This window comes from Primulina tabacum, chromosome 13, assembly GCF_025594145.1.
Source record: "Primulina tabacum isolate GXHZ01 chromosome 13, ASM2559414v2, whole genome shotgun sequence".
Classification (NCBI taxonomy): domain Eukaryota; kingdom Viridiplantae; phylum Streptophyta; class Magnoliopsida; order Lamiales; family Gesneriaceae; genus Primulina; species Primulina tabacum.
Window position 1 is genome coordinate 32703370 of NC_134562.1, and position 11561 is coordinate 32714930.

General features: G+C 33.9%; 1 protein-coding gene across 1 annotated transcript; it reads left to right on the forward strand.

Annotated features, from left to right (window-relative positions):
* LOC142522548 (uncharacterized) lies at positions 1–11229 on the forward strand. Its single transcript, XM_075625996.1, has 9 exons — positions 1–316; positions 6232–6303; positions 7358–7447; positions 7766–7808; positions 8587–8693; positions 9427–9522; positions 10413–10603; positions 10701–10770; positions 10847–11229. Exons 1-9 carry the CDS (start codon positions 239–241, stop codon positions 10952–10954), a joined length of 855 nt encoding a protein of 284 aa, XP_075482111.1. The 5' UTR covers positions 1–238; the 3' UTR covers positions 10955–11229.
* Positions 11230–11561: the final 332 nt, after the last annotated feature.

Below are 11561 nucleotides of genomic sequence, written 5' to 3' on the forward strand. Positions count from 1 at the left end.
GTGATTGCGTTAATCTCCAGATATCTCGACTTTTGGATTTCCCATACTTTCAGCGTCAGCGCGTGGAAAACACAGTCGGACCGCGTAAGCGCCAAGTGTCGGGCCAATCAGGTCCTTTCCTTTCCTCTCCGAATCCAAAATCCACCTGCAAATTGTGAATTTAAGTTAAAAACATGGCAAACCTACTCTGAACTTGAAAGCCGGCGGCAGCTCCTGCGCAGTCAACAAGGACAGAAAAATGCAGTCGGCGGAGCATTTAGTTCTCGATCTTTGCAATCCCGATCTCCGGGAAAACGCACTCCTCGAACTCTCCAAGGTTTTCTATTTTTTTTCTTCTTCTTTTTTTGCGTATGGGTGTTTTTGCATTGCTCTTACTTTCAAGGTTAGTTTTTTGTTGAGTAATTTGTTGATATTCTTTTTACTCTCCTCTGGGTTTATGTACGAACCAAATGTTGAAATTTGTATCTCCTCTATTCTTTGTAGCATAGACGTTGGATCAATTAAGTCTATGAATTTGTCAACTGTTTTTGTTACAAGAGCTGGAAGCTCGAAAAACTTTAGGAACAAAAATATGTGGTGAAAGTTTACGTAATGATGCATATTTGTTCGTTTGAAGAAATCCAAAAGTGAAATTGGTTGTGTGATGTCAGTTGCATGGTTAAAAAGAAGCAATAGTTGGGGATTATGTCATGCAATGTTCATGTTTCTCTCATGATTGGCTGATACGCTTTTTTGTGGTTGAGGTTGGTATTCAGCAATTGTTGGGGACTATATCATGTAATGTTCAACTATTTAGTTATATTCTGCCCTTTTTAATTGTGTCTTGTTTTAGAGGAAATACATATGAATTAACATCAATATATTAATATAATTTAAGAGTTTTCAATTTTACCTCTGTTTTGAGACCCGTTGCATTGAATAATAATGAGAGAGAACTTATAAGAATTTTTTTTTTCTTTTTTTGGTTACGATAGTCAGAAAAAGAATTCTAAGAAAGTAAGAAATAGTAATCGGGGAATAATATCTACCAATGATGTTCATTGATACTTTGATAGCAAAATGTCATCTATGAAAAAGTTGAAGCCTAATTCTTTACTCAAAATGAAATATTGGTATCAATCGAGGAGTAATGAAATGGTGTGACTATATTGCTTTAGGAGCTGTGGAAACCACTGGAAGGTATTCTTGTAAATCTTTTTCAGTAAAAATAAATATTATAACACGAATCACATTATAATAATAACTCTTTGGAATCAAATATTTCATGTTTGCAAACTTTCTTCCACTTGCATATGGTAGCATTAACACATGTATAATAACCGTTTTCACTTGTGGATTTTAAGGCATGCAATGATTTATTAATATTAGGAAGGTAGCTGAGTATGAAATACACAGAGGATATAACTAAGAAATCTCAAAATAAACAGTTATCTGATGGAAAAATAGGAGAAAAAGGATTAGATTCGTTTTGACGTTCATTAGCAATTTGTGAATAGTTATAGCCAAAACATTAATCTAGTTAAGAAGACAAAAGCTTGATTGAACAAAAAGAAACTGAGTAACCTCTCTAATATATAAAGAAACAGGATCCTAACATAAATTGTTACTTGCTAATGACGTGATATTTGATTATAGGATTTACAATCCCTTGATTGCATATTTATTTTTGTTTCTAACATTACTCCTCCAACTGACGCATCACACGCTTCAATTGTGGGCAAAGACTCTGAAGCTCGAATGACAATTTGGCTTGGATGCGATTACTTCAACAAAGATGCAAACTTTATTTAAAGCCCTCCACTAGCACCAAATTTATATGGTTTCTTTACAAATTCTTGGTTGCTACACAAATTTTCACTTTTGGCTCATAATGAGCCAAGCCCAATCCACTAAGTGGAGAGTGGGTATATTTCATGAAAAATACCATAGATCACAATTCCGTGGAAATGGTGGTGAATCCACCTTACCAAAAATATTTCTTTTGGCACGCACGCACCAACCAGAATCCAGATAACCTTCGCAAGCAAAGACTCGTTAGTTATTACAGAACTGGGGGTTATGAAGGTCAACACCACCCTCATCTTTATGTTAGCACGTAGTGGTCCAGAAAATCAGACGACCTTGCTGGTCCACATAAATGTATGAAACAGGCTATAAATTTTATCAATAATGCGACACAGGATTTTGAGAACATGGAGAGCAAGAAGCACTCAACACATTGGAGCACGGAATGAATGGTATCCCCTCCCCCGACGTAAAAAAGTGTTCTGGGAGGCCAAGAGCTAAGTTTGAACATCGTAGAATCTATCAACGATATATAATCAATGGCACAAAGCTTCTTAGAGGCATCGGGAATGCTAAGGTATATAAATGTCCCAGACACCTTTAGAGAATCTAATGAGTTCATAGAGAGAAATCCGAATCGAATCATCATCATCTTTTATATGGACGATAGACTTCAGGTGGTTAGCCATAAGCCTAGCATACTTGTTACATGCCTCCAGATAGTTAACTGAAATAGAGAGAGATTGACCATCCCTTTAGCGAAAAGAAGAAGATCATCTCCGTAGGCAAGATGAGTGTTTTCCACCTTGGCACATTGAGTATGGAAATTAAAATCTTGTTAAGTGGTTCAATGATCGATGAATCTAGATAGATATTTTTTTTATAAGAAACGATATGAATCTAGATAGATATTCAATACACAGTGCAATAAAGGATCACCTAAACAAAGCCTTTTTCTTTCTAAAGAAGAAACCATGCATCCTACCCCATCAAGGAGACAAAATTGGAAAGAGTGGTGGCATACTTCATAACGCAATCAATAAAAACAAATGGAAACCTCAGGCCAAACGACGACTCCCAAAGAAAGTTCAACCCCATTGAATCAGAAGCTTTTCAAAGGTCAACCTTGAGAATGTAATGTAGAGAAATTCTCTTATGATGCTACCAAAGGAGTTCCTGAGCAAGTAAGATACACAAAATACATTGTTCTCTGTTTGTTGACTATTTCAAAAATTTGTATAGCTATTAGAACTTAGAAGAATCATCAAGTGTTTTTTGCTTGATTAAATTATTATTATATCACAACTTAAAATGTTTGTGGGGAAAATTGCATCAACACCTCCTGTGAAAATTGAAAAAAAACGAAAACCCTTGTGTAATATAAATTGCGTACGGAATCCCGTGTTTTTTAAAAATAAAACTTAAGATGCCTTACAAATGGAGTAAATGTGCTTGAGGTTAAAAAACACAATGATTAAATGTGCTTGATTTTTTAAAATACAAGGGTTAAATATATTTAAAAACAGGGGTGCAAAAGCCTAAAAATTTTATACAGGTGATTTTTTGCATTTTTTCGAGGATGTAAATTGCTATCCCAAAGCTTGTGGCTATCTATAATTTTTTTTACTATTGCCATAACCTCATGATGTTATCTATAGTTGATCCAAAATTATCAAATGAACAAAGTTTTGATGCTATAATGATCATAAGTGATGATGTTTGAAATTTGATCACATGGATCATATGTGATCAATACTTCACTCATCACCATATGCAAGATGATACAACTATTGTTTGTGGTGGAATTTCTTAACAACGAAAAAGAAGATTTGTATATAAAAATCTCAGTGCTTAGTTTCCATGTCTAAATAGCTAATTGACCAGTGCCTTTAATATTACATGGAATGAAGGATATGAAATTATCAAAAGAATATTCGGTGGTCTTACAATAGAACCAATTAAATTGATTTTTCAAAACCCCACCATTTCATATATTTAATGCATTGACGGGTATGCTAAGGACATTTGATTTTTTGAACTCTAGATTCTTACCCGCTTGGAAAAAATAACAAATCTGGTGATTAAAAATTGAAAATCTAAGTCGTAATTTTACTACAATGTTTGCTTAATTTAATTTGTGGATCCAAGTTGCTAAAAAATTGTATTTCTCCGAATAATAAAAGATATTTCAAGGCCCATGATACAAGTCATAAAAAAGTCACAATATCGACAAATGACATTCAAGAATGGAGAAGTAGTAGGCTTCTTAGCACATCATCTACCACTTGATGTTACTTTGTAGTTTTCTTCCACTTTTGCATAAATTAAGGTTAGGAACTGATGGGTAGCTTGATATTTCTTTAAATATCTCTTCCCCTCTCAAATAAAAATTAAGGTTAGGAATTGATGGGTAGCTTGATGTTTCTCTGGAGTTCTCATCCCCTCTAAAATAAAAACTAAGGTTAGGAATTGATGGATAGCTTGTTGAAATCAAATAATTCATTAAATCGACAAAAATTTGATCAATATCACTTTAAATAATGTTTACATTCTTTTACGTGTTATGTTTAGTAAACCGTAATAACAAATTATGCTTGGGCTAATTTTGACTCTATAAAACATCCACGTATGAACTATGGTCATCTTGTGATAGAGGATTGTCTAATTGTCTTTCATATGTCAGAAGAGTGTAATTTCACCAACAAATCCAACATAAAATATTAATCATCACAAATGGCACTAAAAGAAATTCTTTCATAAGGAAATTAAAATAGTTATGCGCAAGAAATGTTCCAATTCAACAATTTTCCGGCAATGCCTCGTGAATTCAAATTCTTCCCTTCAGTATGGTCGTCGAATAGCTTCCCCGAATCTGTTAGGGCATGCAAAGATTTCTTCCCGGAGATCCTGGACAAAAATTACACGATATGGAACAATCTTAAATAAAGATTTTTTGCGCATTTAACATTTCAATCATTATTAAATAAGATTTGATTAAGCAAGTCATGATTTTGCAAATAATCACCTTTTTTGGTGCACACTCTTATTAATTGAATATCATGATAAACAATATAGTCAAAGCTTAGCTCTGATACTACATATAAATAATTTATAACATAAAGCATGTAGTTATTAAAAGCGTGCGCCTGGCTACGACTGGCCTACCCGGGCGAACCCATTACCCAGGCGCAACACTTGAAAAAAACGCGCTTAAAGCGTGTGCCTCTGCTTAGGCCCGAGGCTTCAAGAGGCGTAGAAGCGTGCACTTTAAATACATGAGCTGATATTTTGTAGGTAAATAAAAATTAACTTGAACCCAACCAATTTTGAAGCCCAATTAGCAACTCCATGGCCATTTAATGATAAAAAACCTTATTGTCACTCATTTATACAAGAATTTTTTAACATAAAGTTCAAATCCTCTATTCAAACTTTTACTGCAATCTTCTTTCTATGATGATATAATTGAGGAAGATGATGAGAAATTTGATGATTTAGATGATATTGTAATCTTTTATGCAAATTTTTAATCTAATTTCTTCTATAGTCATGACTTATCATTGTTTTGGATGATGATGACAACGACGACGACGATATAGTTGACGAGGATTAAGTGGAATTTGATGATTTAGATATTTGAAGTTTTTTTCTTGTTATACTATGAATTGATGACTTGCTAATGAACTTTAGATTATTAAAGTTTTTTTTTCTTGATTATGATTTACATTACATTATCTATTAATGTTTGCTATCTTTGTGGAAAAAAATTAATTTATGTAATATTAATAAATCACTTTATATATATTGAATTTTAAAATTTCAAATACACTTTATTTCGATAAAATGTGCGCTTTGTCTTGCGCATCAGGCTCCAAGGTACCCTAGCGCTTTAGTACGTCTTGCGTCCTAAATAACTATGTGTCAATTCACAAATGGAAATAATTGTTTGTTAGGATATAATATTCTATCGATAATGGTCTTCGTATTCTATGTGGACTCTTCTCCAACAAGGAATAATAACTATGTAGAATTATTTTCTTGTTTGTGAGAATGTCACGACAGTAACTCTATTCGTTAAGTCTGCTAGTTTAGGATTGTTATATAGATAGATTGTTGTAGACATCCTTATGCATTTAGTGATTTAATATATTTCATTTAATTTGGTAAGTAAGATATGCCATCCCCATAATATTTATTGTCATGGTATTTGTTGGGAACCATGTCGATACTTCAAATTTTCAACTCAAGCTTTATTTTCTCCACTTAAGAAATTATTCTGTCATTCCAATATGGAAATTAATCCTGTCATCCCTACTTAATGAAATTAAATCTCAACACATTTGACCTTAACTTTGTTATTTCACTTTATGTATTTTGATGTTTTCTCGATATTATGGTGGCCTGTTACACATAAGCCTTATCCATTGCTAATTTCCATTCTAGTAGAAAAGAGAACTATTTCAAGATTTGGCGCCGTTGCTGTGGAATTCCTTCGGAACAGTTGCTGCTCTTTTGCAGGTTTGTTTATAATATCCTAAAAAATTTGTTTGTCCTGCTCTTTTGGGGTCCCCAATGGTATGGGGTCAATGGAGCAAATTCACAGTCAAATCAAATTATTATTTATATTCAAGAAGATGCTTGTGTATGTTTTTAATTCATTTCAACTTGGAGAATAGTCTTAATGATGACTGAGATTTTGGTTACCTTCTGTTTCTTAAAGCTCAATTTATGTTTTGTGAAGTTTATTAATTTAGCTAATATATTAGCGCACTAAAATTAATGGAAAATTGAAAAAACACAACTGTTTTGAGCCCTTAAAATGGAAATGTTCTTACTGAAATTACTTTATTTTCTAGACCTCATTGTAGCTGATTCATGCATATTCTGTATCACTACCCGGTACTTGATCTGATGACATTTATTGGAACGGAGGAAACATACCAACCAAACTTAACATTTTCGATGGAAATTCAATTCAAAGCTCCTCAACACTCATGCCCTTGTTGCCTAATATTTTATGGGAATTTTTTGGGAGAAAATGATATGCCTTCTCGATGAAATTTATGTTTTTCCATGGCTCCTTAATTTAGCCAATTGTGTCAGCTCCCAGTTCAATGGATGATTCAACCGATCACAAATATACCAAATCTGAAACCAAAGGTCGGTCCTCCAGTCAAATTACTTCCAACTACTGAGACCACATTATAATTTATAGCTACATATTTTTCCATATGTGTTCTGATCACTATATCATTGCTATTGCATTTACTGGAATTATAGAAATATTCCAACGAAATTGGTCTTTAGATGGAAATTTTATTTGAACCTCTCGCTCTTTATTCTAACGAGTTAATACTAGGAGACACAATATTGTTTGTCATGTTTGGTTTTCATGAGCAATTTGTTTCAAGTTTTACATAAAATGTGGCGTGCTTTTATTTTTTCTTTTATACGTGGATTCTCTCTGTTTTGTGCTTTAATTTCTTTTTAATCTGTTTGCCCTTGAACTTGAGCATTTGGATGTTACATCAATTATTGATTGATGTGGGTGTGATTTCCTTTTAACGTTTAGGAAATAGTCTCAATTTATCCGGTCTTATCACCACCAAACCTGACTCCTGCACAATCGAACAGAGTTTGCAATGCACTCGCTCTTCTTCAGGTATTTTCTTTCCCAATTAAAACTCTTGTTTTTTTTCATTTTTCCTTGTTTCAGGATGATAATTTAATTGTTGGCCTTTCTAAGTTTCATATCTCCTATATGGATCAAAGTATGTCAAAGCAAATTTTGACCTATCATAGCTCGTCGGATGTGCTCGGACTTAAATGCCTTTTGAGAGGTTTTCCCAATAGTGGTGGTTTGCAAGGAAAAGAAGGGGATTGTGTGACAAAATAATGAATCGAATAACTTTTGCAGAAAAGCTAAATAAGTTTCTCTTCCTATTCTGAGGTAATAAGATCAGCTTTAAATTTTTTGCAGTGCGTGGCATCACACCCGGATACAAGAATGCTATTCCTTAACGGTAATTTTCTTGATCGCATGAACATGTAAAATTTTCCTTCATCTATGTAGAAAGTTTGCTTCACGTTAGCAACTTTTACTAAAATGCGTATTTCTTATCCTTCTTTATAAAGGTATTTCTGATTGTCTTTTTTGTTGAATTGTAAATTGATCTGTTTATCAAGTGCAGCTGTAAATTAGCATTAGGTAGTGTTATGTCTTGTTGGGGTAAAATAATTGCATACCAAATTAGCATTAGGTAGTGTTCTGTGTAGCTTGTCTATATTGCATACCAATCAATACCTGTTGGTTGGACCTCGCTATGATTAAAACATTTGAGTTGCACCGTCGTCTCAATTGCAATATTTTTGTGCATCGGCATTTGTTCGGTCCTATATGTCACGGATTTGATTCCCTTGAGTCGCAAGTTGGAGTGATTATTGAATTCTGAGTGGGGCTTGTTGACGAGGCAACACTTGCCTTTATTTTTCTGGATGATGAATCATGTGATGGAATGATGGCAACATGGTGACTGGGGTTTGTGTGAGTCAGAATTTGAGTTGTACCTTTATATCAGTCATGGTTTTTGATAACATATACTTGGTTTTACACGTTGGTTTCCCCTGAACTAGTATTAATGCTCTTATAATTTATTAGAATTATAGCTATTATTCCTGCGTCAGGTACTATATCTACCTTTTCTTTTGTTTGTTTAAAATTGAAGAAAACATATTTAACAGTTGTTGTATGGTAAACTTATAATTGTTGGGATCTTTTCATCTGATGCTTTCCTGTTGCAGCTCACATTCCTCTGTACTTGTACCCTTTCCTTAATACAACCAGCAAATCAAGGCCCTTTGAGTACTTGAGGCTTACAAGTCTTGGTGTCATCGGTGCTTTGGTAAAGGTATATCTTATTGTCCCAGTTTATTTCCATTTTCTGTGTACTAAATTGCTATTTAGAGATTTCTTATTCTGCAATAAGAAAATTATGAGTGAAAGAAAGTCTGTCTTGTGAAATATATCATGCTTGCACTAGAGTTTGAATAAAAGAAATTGCACTTTCTTGGTATGTTATCTCCATTCTCTATTTCTCTCTCTCTCTAATGTTTTTCATGGCTCTCACAGTTGTGCCTCTTCTCATCCATCCCTTTCCCTCTTCTGTACTTTTGTAGATTCTTGACTGGTATTACATTGTTCAATATATTATCCAATCTTGTTGGTTATTTATTTTGTTCCCTAGCTAGTTTAACATCCCTGTGGTTGTGTGAGGATAGTAATTTTAGTAGCAACTCATTGCCGCGTTGCCTAAGCTGCTGACTGGATGTCATTCTCTGTTCTAGCATCAAGCTTCTTAACTGATTTATGTGTTTAATATAGTTCTTGCCAACTGGATGGCATTTGTGCTTTAGTATTAAGCTTTTTAACTGATTTATGTGATTAATATAATTCTTACCCAACTACGTGTCAGTGTATGACATTCACTCAATGCAAACTACAAAGTAATTTCATGTTGGTGTTATCACAAGGAATGTGACTGGCTAGCATTCCTGCTATTTTTTTCCTGCCGTTCTATATGTTTCTTTTTCATGATTCCAGTTAACAATGAAACATGTGGCTTGCATTTTCCTTTTTACTAGGTTGATGAGACAGAAGTTATCAGTTTCCTTCTCTCTACTGAGATCATACCCTTGTGCTTGCGCACAATGGAGATGGGAAGTGAATTGTCCAAAACAGTTAAGTTTCCTAGCACTTTTTTAGTAATCCATGAATGTTCTTAATTAGTCTCATAGGTAGCCATTGCTTGTAACTTACAAGCTTGGATGTTAAAGGTTGGTTTTGACAACAGTAGGACCACTTGGAGAAAATCACGTGTCTTCATGGTTGCTAGTGATTGTGAAGCTTTTGTTCTTTTAAACCCAAACAAACCAAACCAAACCAAATGTTACTGCTGCAGTGTGCTCAAGGCAGATAAAGCGAGTATGATTATGTCTGCTTCTCCACTCAAAAGCCCTAGAGGTTTTCAGACCTGACACATTTTTTGAAAGATATATTTTCTTTAAAAAAAAAATCACCAGCACATCATTTTATTACTTAAATCGGGTTCTTAAATACAAATGTTATAAAATTGTCTTTCTCGACAATCATACTGCTGATTTTGCATTTCATGTCATTATTATTATACATCAATTTATCTCATATATCAGATCAATTTACAAAATTTATATATTCAAAAATTATCTTTTACCATTTCTCAAAACTTTGTCAGAAGAAATTTGAGATGAAAGCAGACAAAACCCGACCAAATGCCTGCTTAAATTATTAACCAGAAATCGTGAAGCAACGATGACTTTAATATGATGCATACTGACATCTTTAGCTGGCACACCCTTTCTGGACAATGAAAATTGTTGCTTATTTTTAAATTATCCCCCTAGCCTTAGATTTTTAGCTTTGGGACTTTACATAATTTTTCCCGTAACAAAGCAGGTTTTCTTATATGCATCTCACAGTCAAGTACAGACCAATCGAGTTCTAACATGTAACTTCTAATCATTCTAGTGGGCTGTAAGAATCTTATTTATATTTACTGGAATTTATTTGGTGCCATGGTTTTTATTGTCAGGTGGCAACATTTATTGTGCAGAAGATTTTACTGGATGATGTTGGCTTAGAGTATATATGTACCACTGCAGAGCGGTTCTATGCTGTAGGTCGCGTTCTGGGCAACATGGTGACAGTGCTTGCTGAACAGCCTTCTTCCCGCCTTTTAAAGCACATTATCAGATGCTACCTTCGGTTGTCAGATAATCCAAGGTTGGTCTTTCATGTAGAATATTGGGTCCTTCGTGTGTCTTTCTCCACTCATAATTGTGCAATTATTTGATGAAACCAATGGCCTCGCTACATGCAGAGCGTGTGATGCCCTGAGAAGCTGTCTACCCGACCTGCTTAGAGATGCAACATTTAGTAGCTGCCTTCGTGTAAGTAATTATTATAATATAATGTATTATCTTGAGGTATGCATGTTGCATTCTGTTTGTGCTGCTATGTTTTCAGGAAGATCCAACTACAAGGAGGTGGTTACAACAATTGATAATAAATGTGCAAGGACCTCGGGTCGCAATGCAAACTGCAGGTGGATTCGATCATATGATGGTAAACTAAAACGGAAGGACAATATCAATACTCAGTCTGAGACTTCGCGGTTGTTTGACTAATTTTACCTGAAAAGGATGCCCCAAGAGGCCAAGACTGTTGGAAGTAATAAAGAGAGATGGTTGAATAGTAAGTGCATTTGGTGCCTTTTCTAATATTTAAAAAATATCCTTAATCTTTTTTTCAACTTTGATTTACTTTTTTGTTTTTTTTTTTAAACTAAGGCTTTTATATATTTATTATATTAATATATTAATTAATAAATACATGTATATTTCAACTTTTTTATGGGTTATTCTATATTTGTGGACACCTATCGCACAAGCGACGTTGCTAGTATTGACAATGCATCAAGACTCTCACCGACTGTATGACATACAACAAAGCTCTATTGAATAAATTATCGTTATGGTTAAAATGATTTTTAGGTACGAAAATTTGGATTTTGGGTTTCCAATAACTTTTCAACAAGTTAAAAAACGACAAAATAAAACCATTCAGCTAAGGTGAGATTTTCTGAACAAAAAGTGTAGTCCTTGCTAGTAAATTATTCTAACATTAAATTTTTTAAGCAACTAATATAGATTGCCTATCAAGAATTCATTTAATTTATAAA